Here is a 21,148-nt window from a genome sequence, read left to right on the forward strand (position 1 = left end):
TGCCAACTAGGAGTATAATACCCAACTTATTTCCTAGAATTTTAGATCTTGCTGTATTGGAATACATCAGAAGATTAAGTGAAGATTTGAGCCCAGAATCCTACGTTCTAGCGCTTTCTCTGTTTATCAGCTTCATTTCATTAAGTCTAAATAAACAACCACAACAAAAAGAGTGTAGTCACTGGGCACTTGTCTGGCCCAGGCACCAGAACACATTAAAGCATTACCCTAGCCCCAGGAGTCCTAGTGGCAGCCTCTCATTGGTCGCACGTTTCACTTCCGCTTTGTTTTCTTTCCTGTCAGTAAGATTTTAACTTTCGTTTCTCCCTCAGCCCCTCTCTTTGTGAAGCTCTGGCTCCTCTCTTGCCCTGTGACTTCCAACCACAGCTGCCCCTGGCCTGCTTTCTCTCTTCTATCCTGAATCTGGACTTCTGCACTGGGGACTGAAGGTGCATGGGGCGGTTTGTGGAGGCAAAGGGTCGGAAACTTCTGGAAAAAATAATTGAATTTGCTTGGTGAGTTTTACTTATGGTCCTGAAGCTGCTTTGAAGGGAACAAAAGGGTATTTCCAGGCTTCCTGCTCCTAGGGCCAATAGGTGGGCCCATTAAGCCTGGGGGAGGGGCAGGCCTGAAAGAAGGGGGTTTTGAAGAAGTGAAGGACCTTGTTTTTTCCTGGAGGGGCTGTTATGTCTCCAGGCTGAATCTTCCCCATCCTCTTCTTATTCTATAGTTAGGATATTGCACCTTGCTGAGTGCAGCTAGAATCTTCTTTTTTCAGAGGCAGAAAGTCCTTTTCCCGCTCCCCCCAGAGAAGCCTTGTGAGGTGGAGCCCCTGTGTTCCCCTGTGTGAAAGCCCAGGCTCCTAGTCAGGCCAGCAGACATGACAGCCCATGAGAGAGAGAACAGAGTCTTAGTCCTTCCACTCCTCTCTTGCTCATATATGCCCTGCTCTCCACAATCCCTCTGTTAAATTCCCAGAGTGGACTGTAATATAAAGAGCAAAACCAAACCCATTTTGCCGAGTCAGTCATAGCAATCCTATATGACAGAGTAGAACTACCCCGTAGGGTTTCCAAGAAGCAGCTGGTAGATTTGAACTGCCGACTTTTTGGTTAGCAGCTGATCTCTTAACCACTGAGCCGCCAGGGCTCCAGACTGTAGTATAAGAGTAATACTGATATTAGGCGAAACATGCCATGCTGAGCAAAGATCAGCAAGTGTAAAAACCCTGAAACAGCAGTGGGTTTGGTGATTTTCTTATTATAGATTTGTTTGACGTGTGAAATATCGACGGGATTGGTAGTGGATCACACAAGGATCTTCATAGGAAGGACCTGAGGTTTTTCTTCTCTTTGGTGGAAGTACAGGAAAATAATAATCCTTGCACAGAAAGGTTGGAATTTGCTATGTGACATGAACTGGGAGTAAAGTGTTTGAAATTATTGTTGAAGGCCCTTTTAACCCAGGGGACTGAACTCTTTTCTGTGTTTCTCTTCTGTTTTTTGTATTTTGGTATTTGGTCTTGACCTGCCCTTGATTTCTGCACAGCCATATCCTTCTTATTCCTGTGTTTGTTTCTTAACTTGCCCCCATCCACCAGCCCAGCTACCCAGGACTCTGTGAGCAAGGAGAGCCTCCAGAGTCAGAACAGAAAGAAGCCAGAAAAGAGTATCAATGGCGTCTGCAATCGTAGTGAAACTGCAGGAAGAGGTGACCTGCCCCATTTGCTTAGAGCTTCTGAGAGAACCCCTGAGCCTAGACTGTGGCCACAGCTTCTGCCAAGCCTGTATCACTGTGAACAGTAAGACATCCATGGTTAGCTCAGAAGGGGAGAGCACCTGTCCTATGTGCCGGATCAAATACCAGGCTGACAACCTACGGCCTAATCAGCATTTGGCCAACATAGTGGAGAAACTGAGGGAGGTCAAAGTGAGCCTGGAGGAGAAGGGGCAAACGGGAGACGTCTGTGAGCGCCATGGAGAGAAACTATTGCTCTTTTGTAAGGAGGACGGGAAGGTTATTTGCTGGCTTTGTGAGCGAACTGAGGAACACCGTGGTCATCGTACGTTCCTTGTGGAGGAGGTTGCCCAGAAGAACCAGGTGAGAGACCAGAATGGAAGAAGACAAGGCAGAACATGATACCTAATGGGAACTTCTACTTTCTACCCTACTTTAATGACTTTGTCATCATAGAGCTGAGACTTGCAGTTTCTTTCCATATGCTATGCTCACCTTCTGAGGCTTGAAGGATATTTTTGTGTATTACAATCATTTAAATAATGAATAAGTCCAGAGTATAGACCCTTGGCCAGAAGTAGATAATTTTATATCGCTTGCTGGGTGGGTGGAGATTTGGTGGCCAGATTAAACTCTGATTGCCCAGCTAGAGGGCAGCTGGGGGCTTGCTGGGTCAAGAGAAAAGGACTTTCGTTGCTGCAGGATTAGGGCTCTTTTTCTAGGATTAGAGAGAATCAGGCTACTTTTGATGAGACGTAGCTGACTTCTATCACCTGGGGCTTAAAGAATATATTTACATCCTCAGTTTTTCTTCTAAGCCATAGATTCTAATTGCCAGCCTCGCAGCTTCTGCAAACTCTAGCCTCTTCTGAGAGCAGCCAGCTATCTGCCTCAATTTATCTTCTATCCAAGCACAAAGAAAACTCATCGCTTGACTCTGATATGATTATGTTTTTTACAGGCAAAACTCAAGGCAGCTCTTGAAAGGCTGAGAATGAAGCAGAAGAAAGCTGAGAAGCTGGGAGCTGACATCAGAGAAGAGAGGGCTTCCTGGAAGGTAGGAGGAGATTCCTCTCGAGGGAGTTCTGTCTGGGCAGAGTTTTTCTTCTTTATTCCCTGACAGTAAACAAGTCTGGATGGAAAGCATTCGATTAGTCCTGTTCTTCGTTTAGGAACCCTTGTGGTGCAATGGTTAAGTGCTTAGCTGCTAACTGAAACATCAGCGGTTCAAACCCACCAGCCGCTTCTTTGAGAAAAGACCTCACCATCAGTTCCCATAAAGATTACAGCTTAGGAAACCCTATGGAGCAGTTCTTCTCTGTCCTATAGGGTTTCTTTGAGCCAGAATCGACTCAATGACACACAACAACAACTTCTTCATCTCTCCCCTGATCATGGGTGGGGCAGGAGAGTGAATATGTCACAAATGAAAACATATATATATATATACATACAGTTTTTAATTGTGCTTTAGGTGAAAGTTTACAGAGCAAATTAGTTTCTCATCAAACAGTTAATACACAAATTGTTTTGTGACATTGGTTGCCAGTGCTGCGATGTGTTAACACTCTCTTTCTGCACCCCGGGTTCCCTGTTCCTGTTCGTTCCAGTTTTTCTGTCCCTTCTTGCCTTCTCATCTTTACTTTGTGGTTGATGTGCCCATTAGTGTCATATACATGATTGAAGTACGAAGCATGTTCTTCACGTGTGTTATTGTTGGCCTTATTGGGAAAAAAAAAAAAAAAGAACCGTTGCCATCCAGTTGATTCCAACTCATAGCAACCTTATAGGACAGGGCAGAAGTGCCCCGTAGAGTTTCCAAGGAGCACCTGGTAGAGTTGAACTGCCAGCCTTTTTGTTAGCAGCCGTAGCTCTTAACCACTACACCACCAGAGTTTTTGTTGGCCCTGTAGACCTGTTTAATGTTTGGCTGAAGGGTGAAGCTTAGAAGTGCTTTCAGTACTGAGTTAAAAGGGTATCTGGGGACCATACTCTCAGGGTTTCTTCAGTCTCTGTCAGACCAGCAAGCCTGGTCTTTTTTTCTTTTTTTGTGAATTTGAATTTTGTTTTACATTTTTCTCTTGCTCTGTCCAGGACCCTTTATTGTGATCCCTGCCAGAGCAGTCAGTGGTAGTAATGAAAAAGGCTGCTCAGCCATATCTTGAACAAAACCTGAGCCATTTTTCCTTTCCCTAATCTGTCTCTGTTTCTAAGTATGAGTCTGGTGTTAATATCCCTGAAAGTTAAATGTTAACTAATGTTTCCCCTAGGACTTTGAAAAACAAGTGATATCAATCTAAGCCTGTCAAACAAGACAAGGATGGTGCCAGCCACCCCATGGGCTGATGGGATAATGGCAAGAAAAAAATCAACATGTTTGAAATATGACCACCGAAACCAAAGAGAAAGGGAATGGACATTCCACAAGCTCCTAAAACCCATGTCCCCCTTTCCCTATAAAACTCCAGCTAGACTACAGTTCCTCAAGACAGACAGCTTTAGGAGGAGATCATTCCCCACTGTTTCCATATATCGGTATATGTAATAAAGCTCCTGCTACCCACCTCACCCCTGTCTCAAGAATTGGCTGTTTGCAGCAGGCGGCTCTAACTTTTGAAATTGCAGTAACAGTAACCAGGTACCATCTAGTTGTTCTAGGCTCAGTCTGGTGGAGGTACATTAGTCCTTTGGACTAATCTTTCCCTTGTATCTTCAGTATTCTTCATTCTCCAGCAGGGATGGGACCAGTATCTTAGATGGCTACTTGCAAGTTTTTAAGACCCCAGATGCTACTCACCACAGTATGATGTAGAACATTTCTTTATAGACTGTTGTGCCATTGGAGCTAGTTGTCCCCTAAGACCATGGTCCCTAGCCCTCAGCCCAATAGCTTGGTCCCTCAGAACACTTGGATGTGTCTGTGAAGCTTCTATGACTTTGCCTTGGTCAGGTTGTGCTGACTTCCCCAGTATTGTATACTGTCTTACCCTTCACCAAAGTTACCAGTTATCTACTATCTAGTTAGTGTTTTTCTCATCCCACCCCTCCCCTCCCTCGTAACCATCAAAGATTGTTCCTTTCTGTGTGGAAATATTTTCATATGTTTTTATAATAATGGTCTCATACAGTATTTGTCCTTTTGTGACTGACTTATTTCACTCAGCATAATGCCTTCCAGATTCATCCATGTTGTGAGATGTTTCACAGATTCATCATTGTTCTTTATCATTGTGTAGTACTTCATTGTGTGTATGTACCATAGCTTGTTTATCCATTCATTTGTTGATGGGAACTTAGGTTGTTTCCATCTTTTTTGCTATTGTGAATAATGCTGTAATGGACAAGATTGTGCATATGTCTATTCATGTGACAACTCTCATTTCTCTAGGATTTAATCCTAGGAATGGGATTGCTAGATGGTATGGTATTTCTATTCCTAGCTTTTTAAGGAAGTGCCATGCTGTTTTTCAAAATGGTTGTATGAATACAGATATTTGGAGCTTGAGATATAGAGGGAGTCTCTGGTAAGGAAGCTTGGTGAATCCTGTGTCCATCAGTGTCACGCTGTTTGAGGCTGAGTCTTCTGAGGGAAGTTATGGGGCATGGGCCATGATTCCAACCTCAGAGTAGAACATTGTGTTGGGGTGGGGCTGTGGGGAGGCATGAGTGTTTTGGACAGCTGTGTGAAAGCTGAGCCTCATCCAGGTACTTCACTTTGGCTCAGGGTGGGCCTCAGTCAGGCCAACTTGTGGCCTTTGTTTTAGGATACGAGGAAGGGAAAAAGTAAAGCAGTTTCCTCAAGAATTGCTCCCCTGCTTCTGTCTCTGCTCCCTGTGAGACCTCCCCAAAGAAAATAGTTCTCTTCCTGGCTCCCAGCCCCTTGCAAAGTAAGCCCTCTGCCAGATCAACTGACTGCTTCTCTTTCTCATCCCTGAAGAATCAGATAGAAACTGAGAGACAAAATGTCCAAGCACAGTTTAATCAGCTGAGAGATATTCTGGACAGTGAGGAGCAGTGTGAACTACAAAAGCTGCAGAAAGAGGAGGAGAATATTATGGATAAGCTGGCAAAGGGTGAGAAAGAACTGGCCCAGCAGAGCCAATGGGCAGAAGAGCTCGTCTCAGATCTGGAGCATCGACTGCAGGCGTCCTCAGTAGAGATGCTGCAGGTAAGACTTGGGAAGGTGCCCCTCCCACATCTGAGATTCAGGAAAAATGAAGACTTCTCTGTTATTGGGCTCCCTCTGGTAACAACACTAAGGTTTCATTGGCCTTGCAGTGCCCTTTCCCTATTTCGATTGCAGAGGTAGTAGGAAAAACTGAATGCATGAATATTGAGCAAAAACTCAATTATCATTAAATTTTGAAGGGCAGTGCAAAATTTGACCTTGGAGAGAAGATCCATTGTATCTAGTGTTATTCACTGAGCCCATTATCTGTGATCTTGTGTTGAGTATTTGTCAGACACCTGTTCATGCTGCTTAGTCACAGATAACCAAAAGCTCTTTGAGTTTCAAGAGTTTTTTGTTTGTTTGTTTTTTCTCCCTCCCTTTTATACACATAAACCTGGTTGGGATTCGTCCTCTCCACTATTTAAAAAAAAAAAAAAGATTGTGAAGGATTGGTATTATTTCTTCTTTAAAATTCAGTTGAATTCCTTGTTTATTCTCAGGGCTAAATTTGTGGTATCTGACCTCTCCAGGAGGCATAACTAATGATGTCTCTGCTCAATTTAAGAAAAAAAAAAATCAAGTGTACTTTTTAAGCATAGATTCAGTACCTTTTTTAAAGTCTGGCGTCAGTGTACCATTGGCTGAACATTCAACTCAAATAGTAGTTATGCTCAACCACAATGAGGCAGTAAGGCTCCTGTTCTACCCTGATGGATCTGTCTTTGGGTAAAGGAGCACATTCAAAGTTCAGGCCATTTTTAAATACGCCATGGCTTTTGATCTATGCTGGGTAATTTCAATCTCCTATGCATGTTTATATGCACGTATGTACATTATTAGCATTGACCAGTATTGTATGGGTGGTTCGACCCTTCTATAGTCACCACTGAGTATGCATGCAAGCTCAGACAGGAATATACTTGTCCCAACCATGACTGCAGCAAACTGACCCATCCCATTCACATGCCTCTGAGATTGCTATCAACAACACTACTGTGTGGATTTTTCCAGTGCTCCAACTTGAAAGAGTTCCCTTTGACTGTGGGGGAGAAGCTGCTCATCCTCATTGCCTTCCCTATCCTAAGAGAATCTCTGCATCATCTAAGTGGGAAGGGGGGCTGATGGGCTGATGGGAGCAACCTCAAGTCAAAATGGGAGCAACCTCAAGTCAAAATACCAGATATTCTCACTGATCTTATCAGAAGTTCAGCAATTTTTCAAGATTTAATGATACTTAAATTATATATGCCTCAGATGTTGAAATGGTTGCTGATGTCAGTTTTGTCTAGCTTTATAGTTACTTTTTGGTCAACAGCCTACTGATCTTACTCAGCCAAAGCTGGAATTCCTGTCAGCTTTTTTTTTTAGCCCCCTTGGTTGTCTTCTTTTTATTTCTTGTCAGACTACCCTAGAAAACCAAACCAAACCCATTACTGTTGAGTTGACTTCTGACTCATAGTGACCCTAAAAGAGTAGAACATCCTCATAGGTTTCCAAGGCTATAAATCTTTATGGAAGCAGGTTGCCACATCTTTCTTTCACAGAGCAGCTGGTGGGTTCAAACCTCGACCTTTTGATTAGCAGTCAAGCAATTAACCACTCTACCACCAGAGCTCCTTTTACCCTAAAAAAGGTATACTTAGATTTGTTGTATAATATCAGAATCATCTGAAGTGCTAATAAGGCACTCTGAGACCTAGGCCTATTTACAACTTTCCATTTTTTTCTTTTAAACCACTTTATTGGAGTATAATTGAGGCACAATAAACAACACATGTTTAAATGTACAATTTGGTATATTTTCTTTTTTATTCCTCTCTCTCTCTAATGGGCCCCTAGTTACCATTTATCTTTTTACATTCTCTATAGTTTTGTCTTTTCCAGAGTGTCATGTAGTTGGAATTATATGGTGTTTAGCCTTTTCATTCAGGCTTCTTTCACTTACCAATATGTAGTTAAGGTTAGTAGCTTTTTATCACTGAATAGTATTCCATTATATGATGTATCATGGAGCTCTAGAGGCATAATACTTAAGCACTGAACTGCTAATTGAAAGGTCAGTGGTTTAAACCCACTAGCCGCTCCACGGGAGAAAAGACCTGGTGATCTGCTTCCATAAGATTTCAGCCTAGAAGACACTACTGGGCAGTTGAGGCAGTTCTACTCTGTCCTATAGGGTGGCTATGTGTCCAAAATGACTTGACGGCACACAACAACTCAACAACATGTGATATACTTTTGTTTGTTTATTCATTCACCCGCTGAAGAGCATCTCGGTTATTTCCAACCAAACAGTTGTGAACAGCAGCAATTATGAATAAATTATGAATAAAACTGCTATAAAAATTGTGTTCATGTTTTGTGTAGGTGTGCATATTCAACTCATTTGGGTAAATACATAGGAATACGATTGCTGAATTGTATAGTAAGGTTGTGTTTAGCTTCGTAAGAAACTCTCTTTGAGAGTGGCTATAATATTTTGCATTTCCACCTGCAGTGAGTGATAGTCCCTGTTGCTCCATATCCTCACCAGCATTTGGTATTGTCAGTGTTTTGGATGTTAGCCATTTTAGTAGGTATGTAGTGGCATTTGTTGTTGTTTTAATTTGCAATTCCCTAAGGATATGTGATGTGGAACTTCTTTTCATATACTTATTTTCCATGTGTATATCTTCTTTGGTGAAGTATCTGTTCAGATCTTTTGCCCATTTTTTAAATTGGGTTATCTGTTTTTTTTTATTGGAAACCCTGGTGGCATAGTGTTAAGCGCTGTGGTGCTAACCAAAAGGTCAGCAGTTCACATCCACCAGGAACTCCTTGGAAACCCTATATGGCAGTCCTACTCTGTCCTCTGAGGTTGCTATGCATCAGAATTGACAAAACGGCAATAGGTTTAGTTTTTCTTTTTTGGGGGGGGAGGTTATTGTTGAGTTTTAGGAGTTCCTTGTATATTTTGGGTACAAGTCCTTTATCAGATTTGTGTTTTTACAAATATTTTCTTAAGTCTATGGCTAAATAAATGAATAAATCTAGATACTGACCTTACACCTTTCGCAGAAGTTAACTCAATATTGAATCACACACCTTAATGTAAAACTCCAAGCTCTAAACCTTCTTTGAAATAACATAGGATAAATTGTAGGTGATGAATTTTTAGATACAAGACAAAAACTGTGATTTATGAAAGAAAAAAAATGATCTAAGTTGGACTTAGTTAAAATTAAAAACATATGCTCTGTGAAAGACATTGTTAGCCTAGTCTTTGGATACATGAAAGGTGGAAAATACAGTAAAGGAGATTAAATATATTGGCGTATATCTCTTCAAACAAATTAAACAGTATGACAATGACAAAGAGCAGATGGCTAAAAGCAATTAAGGATGTTGACTGATCTGAGTTGGTAGAGACTGGAGTTTAGGGTAAGATATTGTTTTTAGGACTGTAAATAAGTGGATTTGGTAACGTTACGGGTTTAAGAGAGGAAACAACATGGCTGGCTGTCAGTAATTTTGGTGTTAGACACCCTGAATTTTCTGGTCTTTAGCTTCTTCACTACTAAATCCATTGGCCTGCATTTAAGAGACAAATCTGAGAATAAGATAGAGAATTGGAATTAACAGCACATGTGTGTGATGAATTTAGAGGAATAGATGAGGTTACTTACAGTTGGCGTACAGAATGAGAAGAACAAGGCTTGAGAAATAGCTGTGTAAATACACAAGTTTGCTTGTGCCCTCAGCAAGAACCATGAAAGCTTTATAGGACCGTTGTTATTAATTACTCATCTTTGATTCTCCAAAGCCTAGTATGTTGTTATGTTTTGTGCCACTGAGTCAATTCCGACTCTTAGCAACCCTATGGAATAGAACTGGTTTCCTAGGCTATTATTTTTATGGGAGCAGATTGCCAGGTCTTTCCTCCCATGAAGCACCTGGTACGTTCAAACCACCAACCTTTCAGTTAGTAGCTGATTGCTTAACCGTTGTGTCACCAGTGCTCCTAAAGCCTAGTATAATATGTAGCAAATCATAGTGTTTCAATTTGTATGTGTATTCAATAAATGAAAGAACAAAGTATTATTCTAGTCATTTCGTGTGAGGTACCTACCATAAGCATTTGGGATGAAAAAAGAATGATGGGCCTTTTGTTTTTTTTTTCATACTGTATTCCACTTCGTATTGGAAACGTCTTCCAGTATTTCTACAAGAGTTAAAGCTATTTCTACAGTTTAAGGAATCTGACAATCTCCCGTGAATCTTCACTGATGGTCTTACTTATAGGTATTAGCCCTCATTCTGGAACCGTTTCTCAATTTCTGTCACGTCAGGGGTTGTTAGGGGTGAGATGAAGTGTTATAAATGGGGAGTACCCATCACTCCTTAACTCAAAGTTTTCTCCCCTCTCCCTAGGGTGTGAATGACATTATAAAAAGGTATGTTTGGGTGACCAGGAGTGATCCTTTTGTGCTGTGAAGAAAGCCTTGTAACCATGAAAGTTGTGTGATGGTCAAGAAGAATGAAAAATCTCCAAACGGGAAAAATTGGATGTAGTTTTATCTTAAATTTCCAGTCACAAATCAGGTTTGAGTGTTCCATAACTATTGGGAATGGACTAGATTCTATGGTAAAGAATTTGTGTGATGTGGGGGTCATAGAGTTGAGCCGATAAGGGTAATAGGGATAAGATGTTGCAATATTGGACCCCTGTGACTTCACTCATTTTTATCACTTCTGTCTCTGCATCCAGCTCAAGTTCCCATATCTCATTCGTGCTTGCCTTTTCACAGTAGGTTCCTATCCTCCTTACCTACCAAGTCCCCAGAAATGTCCATGCCGACACTTCATTCATATTTTTCCTTTAGATTTTCAAAAACAGATGCCAGACTAGGGAAATATTATTTTGGCTTGATACGAGCAATTGATCAATCTTGGTCACCTACCTTAGAAGTCTGTATGGCAAGGTAGCCCCCTCGTGTCCGATAAAGTACAGCTACTTGAAGGCATCAAGCTTATTGCAAATTATATTCAGACCACTCTTAGTTTGGCTGGTGTTCATAATTTCCTCCTTCCCAAGTGTTTGTAACTTTTCCCCAGAGAACCTGAAACCTCAAATGTTATTGTGAGGGCCTTCCTACTGGAGGAACAGACTTTGAAGACTCTTGGGCCTCATCAGATAGGATTGCCACACTTCATATGTCCCAAATCCCAAGGAGCCAGGTTGTATAAACCTCACTTTCTGACCATTTCCCTGGGAACTCACATCCATGGCTATGACTTTTCCACATATTAAATTTTATTTTGTAGAGGTACTAAAGTGTTTTTTGTTTTTTAATTTTGATCCATTGCTTCATATAACTTCATATGATTTCTAGGAGGTAGAGAGAGAAGAGTTAATAATTTCATTTTAGAAGGAAGACACTATACAACTGAGAGGTCAACCTTCCCAAGGTCTTACAAAGAGTAAATGATAATGTAGACATGAGCACAAGTCTTCTAGCCTAGTGCCAATTGTCTCCTTTCTCCCCTCTCAGGCTCTTAAGGAATCAAGGGTTCTTCAAGAGCATCAATACGGTGGAAAGAAAGGAAGGCAGTAGTGTCGGAAGGAGATAAGGTCAGAGGTGAGGGAGTCAACTTTTGTCTTCCCTAGGAGTGAGACCTTCACCGTGAAGAGGCCAAAAACTTTTCCCAAGAAACCAAGGAGAACATTCCAAGCTCCAGATCTAAGGGATATACTGCAGATGTTTAGAGGTGAGGAGAGTTGGGAGAAGGGTGTGGATGTGGGATTCTTGGTGACAAGGGCTAAGTGGGAGACAGGGTACAGAGGAGATGCAGGAGGAGAGATAATGTTTGCTCATGATGTAGTCATATTTGAAGGGGAATGATCAGATGTCTATTGCTGTCAGTCATAAGTTCATTGTCTCATCATAGTCCCCTGTCTTAATCTGGAGAGAGACAGATGTCAGTGCTGACTCTATTGCTTATATTCAATATCATGGTATCTTTTGTCATTTCAGAGCCGACAGATACCCAATACTACGGGGGTGAGGAGAAATCACAGTATCTTCAAGCCAACTATTCTTACTACCATTCATAACTGTACGTTCTCTAGTAGGTCACAGTCTTTGATGCCCATGTGTCCTCATCCAATGCCCACCTACATATTACATTCCCTGAGTGTTCTACCTTTCCCTATGACCCCTGAACAAGGTTCTGTTTAATTCCCTCTCATGTTTTCCTCAAAATCCCTCTCTTAATGTCACAAATAATCCTAACTCATATCTCTCATCTGACCCTGTTATTTTCCTACAGTTTCCTTAACACTGAGACCAGTGATGCCTAATGCCAACGTGATGATTACTGATGATTGGAGACAAGTGAGATCAGTGCTCTACTGGATGCCATTCGAATCATTTAATATTGGCATTTACGATAACTATGGTGTCCTGGGCTTCCAGTATATGGAGTCAGGGAAACATTACTGGGAGGTAGATGTATCTAACAAAACTGAATGGATCCTGGGGGTATGTTTTAGAGATTGCCGTACACGTGCTACATATGCTCATCATCAAACTCTTTATTCTAGCTACAGTCCTCAATGTGGCTTTTGGGTTGTATGGTTACAGAATGGATCTATGTATAATACATTTAAGAATTCATCTTTGAATAATCCTTCAATCTTAACCCTCTCTCTGACTGTTCCTCCCAATCATGTTGGCATTTTCCTAGATTATGAGGCTGGCTCTTTGTCTTTTTTTAATGTCACAAACCACGGGTTTCTCATCTACAAATTCTCTAAGTGTCGCTTTCCTAAGCCTACTTGTCCATATTTCAATCCTATGAAATGTACGTTACCCATGTCTCTTTGTTTACCAGACTCTTGAACTATCTTATACCCTCACCCATTTCTGTGCACTGCCCTTGCCCTGCCGTGCATCTCCTGAACCTGAGCTCGTCTGTTCCACTCCGACTCTCTCTTCCTTGCCTCTGTTCTTTCCTTTCAAACATCATTCACGCATCAATAAAATATACAATTTTCATTGTGTATTATTATTTCCAATATCTTGTTAGCATTAGCAGAGGGTGAGTATTTATCATTTTCCACATTCCCTAGGAAAAATGACTGCTATCATTTGGGTAACACACCCACCCACTCATCGTTTCTTCATTCCCTCTACCACTAACCTGAAAAGATGAGGCAAAGATTTTCAACAACTTTTCTGTATTATTAAAGACCATGCATGGGAGTCATTAAGGAACGCTGGTGGCACAATGGTTAAAGTACTTGGCTGTTAACCAAAAGGTCAGTGGTTCGTACCCACCAGTGGCTTCACAGGAGAGAGATGTCGCAGTTTTCTTCCATAAAGACAACAGCCTTGGAAACTCTATGGGGCAGTTCTACTCTGTTCTATGGGGTTGCTGTGAATTAGAATCGACTTGACGGCAACAGCATATAGTAGTCATTCACTAAATAAGAAGTCTCTAGCATTCTGTCAGTTTACGCATGATTCCATACACATAAAGGAGCCAAGGAAAAAGACCATAAATAGTATATGCACCAAGAGTAGAGGTTTTTTTTTTTTGGTGTCCAGACTGAGTTTAAATCCTGTCTCTTCATTCAGTAGTGGTGTAACCTTGAAAATGTTACTGAATGGCTCTGTTTATTTTCTCAAAATAATTTTGGTATAAAAGCTCATCTAATATGTAATATCATTGTGAAAAATTAAATATCGTTAAATGGAAAGCACTTATATAAGTTTCTTAACTTTCAATAAAGTTTTGCCCTACTTATTACTGAAAAATATAAGCTCTGTCAGCAAGAGCAATGTCACACTGAACAGGTTTGTGCCTTCAGGGAAACCATAGTTGGTTCTTCTGAAAACGTATTTTTCAGGTCCCTGACACTACTGCCAAGACTAAGCCAGCTCTGCTTTTAATTGACTGCTATGGTAGTTCCTAGGAATGAAGAAAACCTGTTCTCTCCTTTCAGTGAGACAGGCGGGGAATTGTTTCTGCAGGGGATGTTGATGCATGGCTTGGTGGTATCCCCTTGTCTTTTGGCATTTTTATTTGAATTCTTTCCCAAAGAATTATCGATGATGCTTAGCCAAGTGGTTCTAATCTGGCCCCTGGGTGGCTACAGGAATTCTCAACTTGCCTATCTTTGTGTGACATTTCAGAAAAGAAGGGATTCCATGTTGGATATTTCCAGTCTCTTTCTGTGTGTATACACAAGCTCTCCTGTATCAGCACTCATCTGAGGAAATTGGGGGGAATCTATTCCTATACATTTTCCGTTTAGCCCCTGCATTCAGGCCACTGCATTACTACAGTGACAGAGACACTACTCACTAGGCACAATCTGTGTTCCCTTGAATTATTGACAAGTGATTCTCCAGGGATATTCATATTTTTTTCATTTACTGGAATGCCCAATTCCCACCTAAGGATGAAAGCTGGTTACAGGATGTAAAGACCTGAAAGTGTATGTATGTATATACATAGGTTATATACACAACAGAAGAGATCTACACACTGATGGGCATCCTATTTTTAATAGTGTCTTCTGGCTCAAGAAGTGAAGCTCTCTGCTAAAAAGAGTATGAAGCCTATAAGTTGGTTTCAGTTACATCCCTCTTCTCAGAGGTGAGAGAAGGGGTCCTGGACTCAAAAGTCCAGTAGGTACCGTGTGTAGGTTTGCTGCACCCAGTTATCAGTACTAGTGCTTTCTCCTCCCCATATCCTTGTAAGCTCTTAGTAGCAATTACATTATTTTATATTCCTGAGCAAAAATGAGGGAGACCCTCAGTGAGAAAGATTGGCGCAATAGCCGTAACAATGGGCTCAAACATACCAACACCCATGGAGACAGCACAGGACCGGGTAATGTTTCACCCTGTTATACAGAAGGTCACCATGAGTTGGAACTGACTTGATGACAACTAACAACAACAAAAGGACTGCGATGAAATGTTCATTAGGTGCGTGTCCACAGTGAGATATTTGGATGGGCTCAGGAGAATCCCAGGTAGTAAGGAGTCTTCTCCCTGCAGGATCATCCATGGAAACATACAGGTGAGGTTCTTAGAGTCATCACCAGATGGTGATCAGAAGTGTCTCAATCTGGGGATCTGACATCCTCACTGAATAGCGACACAGGATCTGTACTGGTTTGGGATTCCAGTGACCTTCCATTTTGCCTGTGGACAGTTGGGCAGTCTCTTGATCCTGGTCTCCTCTTTTCTCCACATCAGATCTTTTGTATCTCAGTACGGACAACCCGTTCTCACTTCCACTGTTCCTCTCTTGATCAGTGCACCCTCTGATTCCTGGTGACTCTCATCAATTCCTTCTGGGGTGGGAAGTGCAGCATAAATTTTTCTGCTCAGCATTGGTTTTCCACTGTGGCCTACTCGTACACTGTGATTAAATCGCTTGGCTAGTAACTGAAAGGACAGCAGTTCCAATCCACCAGTTTTTCTGTGGGAGATGTGGCAGTCTGTTTTACAAAGATTTACAGCTTTTGAAACCCTATGGGGAAGTTCTACCTTGTCCTATAGAGTTGCTATGAGTCAGAACTGACGGCAGTGGGTTTGGTTTGGTAAGTGATTTCAGTTGGTCCTGAGAATATTGGAGACATAATAACAAAACTCATCGTCTTCAAGTTATCTTTTTATCAAAGATGCTATTATACCAAACAGTCATTGTTAATAAACTCATACAATTTAGAATATTTGTATTTACTATGGGATAAGACTGCATTTTTCGTGTTTCGTATGTTGTAAAAAAAAAAAAAGCTAAAGAGTTGCTTTAATAGTTGTTGTCTGTGCCCTCACATTTTCGGAGTCCTCATGTCTTCCTGCTCATTAAACCATTGATTCTGCTTTACACAGCTGAGTTCAAAATATCTTAGTCTGCACTGACATCTATGGGGCTTGGAAACTGAAAGCCTCTAGGCTGTGATTGATAGATTATTTGGCCATTTCAGTAGTTTCTCAACTCCCCTGAGCCTGCTCCTTCCCTCTAAGTCTTTCGCTATCAAAGTACCATAGGGTGGTTTTAGAGGTGGAGGCAGCTGCAGTAGCATGTGTACTTTGCAGTCAGTCCAAGGATTTCAGGTTTGGGGAGTTATCCCAAACCCTTCTTGTCTCTCCTCATACAAAGAGAACTTGCTCTTTGAAAGAATATAATAGCAAATAAAATAATTTATGGTAGAAAGAATGTGATCATTCTGCACAAATCTAAAAACAAAGATAGCACAAAAAATTATAAATGAAAACTGGTTCATTACTGATAAATGGGTTGGGAAGAGGTGATGCTCTGGGAATATCCTCTGATGCATTTGATTTGAGACAAACCAGTGGGGGAAATCAGGGCATAGCAAGGCACCATATAGTCTGGGCCAGTAGGCAACCCAAATGCACCATGCTTCTTTTCTACCACTCTCAATTTATCTCCAGTGCTGAGCCCAGTGGTATACTCCACCAGTTTACCATGTTCTAAGGAACCCAGGAATAATAAATCTTCCTTAGGGCTCCACATCCCCACTCCACTCCCTAAACTCCTGTTGAAGAGGAATCTGACAAAGATAGCTCCCTTTGTGTATATGGATTTTTAACACTTGGGAATAAAGTAAGACTGTGATAGCAGAGTGTGGCAGTATAGATGGATTAAACACCAGGCATTGAAGTAATTTTCTGAGTATACTTTAGGAACTCAACAGAAAAGATTTGAAAAATTGTTAAAAATTGCCAAGTGTCCAAATGTTATGATATAAATTTTTACAAAAAAAAAAAAAAAAAGCAGCTGTTGAAGCTGCTTAAGTACAACCAAACACCTCATGGAATTTGTTTTCTTGGTCTAGAAACTTAGGGTCATGGTTTTGAGGAACATTCCAATCGATTGGCCTAATATTATTTTTCAGTGCTTCTGTTCTGCCTCCTAGTTTGTGAGGTAGTACCTAGGGTCTTAAAAGCTAGCAAGCAGCCATCCAGGCTACAGGAGCAACAGGGCAAAAGGAGAGTCAGGAATTGAAGGAAGAAATGGATTACCTGTCTGGTTATCTCCATGAACTGCTTCCTTTGCCATGAGACCAGGAGAACTGGATGATGCCCAGCTACAATTACTGTTTTTTTTTGATCAAAGAGTCTGTGGAAGAATCCTGATCAAAAGGGGTAAGAATGTGGACCAGATTTTTCAATTCTCAATGTAAGACTTCCTGAGCCATTGAGGCTGGATAAACCCCTGGAACTATCTCCTTGAGATAATGTTTAAACTTTAAAACTTAAACCAAAACTATCCCCTGAAGTCTTCTTTGAACTGAAGCTTATCTCAATAAAGTATATCTACCTTGAGCATTGCGCTCTTTTAAAGAATTATCCGTGTGAGATCCAATTAACAATAGCAACACAAAAGGTTAGATGAGAAGCTTAGTGAGCAGTGAGTCTAAGTCAAATGTGCTGGAAAAATTCAGAGAAGATGAGACTATTTGAAGAACATAATGTTACTCAGTTGTACATGTAGAAATTATTGAAATGGCGTATGGCTGTCCAGCCTTCGAACGGTAATTTTTTTCCATTCTGGTTATTGTTCCACTTCACCAAAATTTAAAAAATTTTGTTCTGCTCTGCTTTTGCTTTGTTGATCATGACTGAATCTGTTCGAACCGGTTTTTCCTTCTTCAATCTCAACTTTATATTCTGCAAGTGGATAACCTGGAGGAATTTCACTTGAAGAAATATGGCTACCAAGTTGGTTCCTTATATTGCAAATAATATTGCATTTTTACATTAACTTGAGTTTTATTCATTCTAAGATTTTATAATTAGTTTTGAAAGTAGAAATATTAAACTATTTCTGCACATTTATTAATAATTAAATCTAAAGTAACGATGATGTTCAGTTTTAGTCACTGTCTCAAAATATTTCAATACAAAAAAACCATGTTGTAAAATATATTATTTTTTAAAGGCTACATATTTTTAAGTATACTAGAATTCACTGCAGCACTGAGTGACATTAGTATTGTGATAAAATACTGCTAACATTGTGTAAATATTAAATTGAAGATCCAAATACTGTTTTTGGTAGGAAATTCTCAACAGTATAAAATGCACTGGAAACAAACTTGATTTTGATGTGGGCAGCATTTCACCACTAAAAAAAAAAAAAAAAAACACTTAATAGTCATGTAAAATTGATAAGAACTTATTCATGAAATACTAGAAATACAAAGTGTGCTATCCTACCTAACGCATCAGTACATAAAGGCAAAGTGCAATAAAATCTTTTATACTTTAATATTCACCCCAGTCCTAAGCTGAACTATTGGCATAACATTACATGAAATAAACTTTTTTTACAAATATATATTTAATTCATATGAAGTTACACAGTTCATTTAGAAAATGTGGTTGCAATAAACCATAATTATATCTAATTACGAGAATGTCCTCTAATATTTTTTCATATAAGCTAGCTCTGTTGTCTCACAAGATGAATTTCAAACCTGAGAAAGCTCTCTCAACACTGATCTGAGTAGCTTGTGCCCCCAAAACTACCATAGCAATTTCATATAACTGGGGATGTTGTGAAGTGTTTTCTTCCCAAAATTCAAGAATACTTTTCTTTCTCTCAACCCTTTGTACATCATCAAAGCTTGTTAATATAGAGTCAATATTAATAGCACATTCCACCAGACTGGGTCCAGCACAACTAGATGTTGCCTGGCTACCACCACTGGCTGCTTTGACAAGGATCACAATAGAGGGTCCTGGACAGAGCTGGGGAAAATGTAGAACAAAATTCTAACATACAAAAAAAAAAAAAAAACAGACTTACTGGTCTGACAGAGTCTGGAGAAACCCCAAGAGTATGGTCCCTGGACACTCTTTTAGCTCAGTAATGAAGTCGCTCCTGAGGTTCACCCTTCAGCCAAAGATTAGACAGGCCCATAAAACAAAACGAGACTAAAGAGGCACACCAGCCCATGGGCAAGGATGGGAAGGCAGGAGAGAACAGGAAAGCTGGTAACAGGGAACCAAAGGTCGAGAAGGGGAGAGTGTTGACATGTCGTGGGGTTACAACCAGTGTCACAAAACAATATGCGTACCAGTTGTTTAATAAGAAGCTAGTTTGTTCTGTAAACCTTCGTCTAAAGTACAATAAAAAAAAAAAAAAGGCTGATTTCAATATAAGTTTTTTCTTTAATTTTGTGAATAATTCTATCATCAACACCATTGTTTGAAGAGAGCATTTCCTGAATTGCTTTCATTTATTACACTTTCAGTATTGCTCCTTTTCAGATTTTCTATCATTTCCTAAATGCTTTTTAAATGTAATATGGCCTTTACCTTAAGTTCAGAACTAATTAGAATTTGATAACAAGAATCTCGATAATCTGCTCCTAATGTGGTGTCATTTTCAATAACTTTTTCCTTGACATTAAATTTGTCAATCAATGTGTTTCCAAATGTATTATTAGGAGTTCTTAATTTTAGCTTAGTTTCCACCCACATGCCAAAAACATCCCTCACAGTTAATTGTTCACTTTGCAATCTTACCATAACTTTCTTTAAAGGTTTTAAAATTTCCAAAATTAATTTCTTATGCCCACTCATCATTAGAAAAGTAATATTTCATATTATTCTCAGCTAACACTTTGAAGAATAAGGGAGATCAAAGAATTACTGATGCCTTTGAATTATGGTGTTGGCAAAGAATATTGAGTATACCATGGACTGCCAAAAGAATGAACAAATCTGCTTTGGAAGAAGTACAACCAGAATGCTCCTTAGAAATAAGAATGGCGAAACTACGTCTCATATACTTTGGACATGTTATCAAGAGGAACTAGTCCCTGGAGAAGGATACCATGCTTGGTAAAGTAGAGAGTCAGCAAAAAAAGAGGAAGACCTTTAACATGATGGATTGACAGAGTGGCTGCCACAGTGGGTTCAAGCATAATAACAATTGTGAGGATGGTGCAGGACCAGGCATTGTTTCCTTCTGTTGTACATAGGGTTGCTATGAGTTGGAACCAATTCTACAGCACCTGACAATAATATATTGCAAAAAATATTGCATCCTGGTAATATTTCTAACACAGGGTTCATACCGTTGCACCTTGTTGGGCAATCCCGTACAGGTTTCTTTAAATTATGTTTTGAAAATTTGGTAGACAATGTCAGAATATGCATTATCCAAATGAGTTTGCAGCCTACTCTTAAAAATTCTCCCAGCTGAGCATCTTCCTTTGCTTATTTAATAACTAAGCAAAGTGTGTGTTCATCACACTTTATACCATAATACCATACTATAATCTTATAAACCTTGTTGCTTTCACTTCACTCTACAGTGGTTAATGTCTGCAGGTCAGAGTGCACAAAGTCAGAATCTTTGAAACTGTCATTTTTGCCTGAAATTTGCCATTCGATTTCACTATCATTTCTGAGCAAATCAACAAATTCAATCATATTAGAGCTGTTATCCATGATTACAGAATAAATCTGTTGTAAATCAATGTACTTCTCTAAAAATTTGATACAGTGTGTTTTTTATGGACAGAGCTCTGTGTCTTTTAATTCTTTCCCAGTGTCTCAACAGATGTATCTTACTGTCTTGTGCAAACTGAGCGTTAATTCCTAGAATTAACCAACTCAATCTACTGGCAACATCCACCTTCAAAGAGAATGTTCATTTTTCCAGATCACTACTAATTTTGAGTGTGCTGATTTATCTCATTGGAAGCCCCGCTTTACAACATACTTGTAAATTTATTCCACACCTTTTGAAGAAAAATCTTATTTCATAGTGATGCCATCAAATTGCTTTCAGTGAAATAATGGCATGTCACAATTGAAACATTAATTTCCTTTCCACCATTTACTGATACTTGTTAACATTTCGATTTGTGATATAAATACCAAATTTAAACCTGTATGTACAAAGAATATGCAATAGTACATTTAAATCAAAATTTAATACAAGAATGGAATCATCATAAACAAATCATGCTATATTCACACAATGTAATACTATGCAACCATAAAGAACAACGATGAATCTCTGAAACGTCTCATAACATGGATGAATCTGGAAGGCATTACGCGAATGAAGTTAGTCACAAAAGGACAAATATTGTATGAGACCACTATTATAAGAACCTAAGAAAAGGTTTAAACACAAAAGAAAACATTCTTTGATGGTTACAAGGGTGGGGAGGGAGGGTGAGGAGTATTCACT

At 39.9% G+C, this 21,148-nt stretch overlaps 1 protein-coding gene across 5 annotated transcripts; it reads left to right on the forward strand.

The window, feature by feature from the left end:
- The first annotated feature begins 314 nt into the window (after positions 1–314).
- On the forward strand, positions 315–19,688 carry LOC100666406 (tripartite motif-containing protein 5-like). Of its 5 annotated transcripts, none has more exons than XM_064288536.1 (8): positions 315–515; positions 1,601–2,100; positions 2,699–2,794; positions 5,675–5,905; positions 10,319–10,341; positions 11,556–11,656; positions 11,923–12,004; positions 19,558–19,688. In XM_064288536.1, the coding sequence occupies exons 2-7, from the start codon at positions 1,675–1,677 to the stop codon at positions 12,000–12,002; spliced, it is 957 nt and encodes a 318-aa protein (XP_064144606.1). In that variant the 5' UTR covers positions 315–515; positions 1,601–1,674; the 3' UTR covers positions 12,003–12,004; positions 19,558–19,688. The 5 variants fall into 5 exon arrangements, with proteins under 5 accessions (XP_064144606.1, XP_064144608.1, XP_064144605.1 ...); XM_064288538.1 differs by lacking the exon at positions 19,558–19,688 and adding an exon at positions 12,218–18,088 and having other exon boundaries at positions 11,923–11,949; XM_064288535.1 differs by lacking the exon at positions 19,558–19,688 and adding an exon at positions 12,218–12,332.
- The last annotated feature ends 1,460 nt before the right edge of the window (positions 19,689–21,148 follow it).

The sequence above is a fragment of the Loxodonta africana genome, chromosome 7 (genome assembly GCF_030014295.1).
Source record: "Loxodonta africana isolate mLoxAfr1 chromosome 7, mLoxAfr1.hap2, whole genome shotgun sequence".
NCBI classification, from domain to species: domain Eukaryota; kingdom Metazoa; phylum Chordata; class Mammalia; order Proboscidea; family Elephantidae; genus Loxodonta; species Loxodonta africana.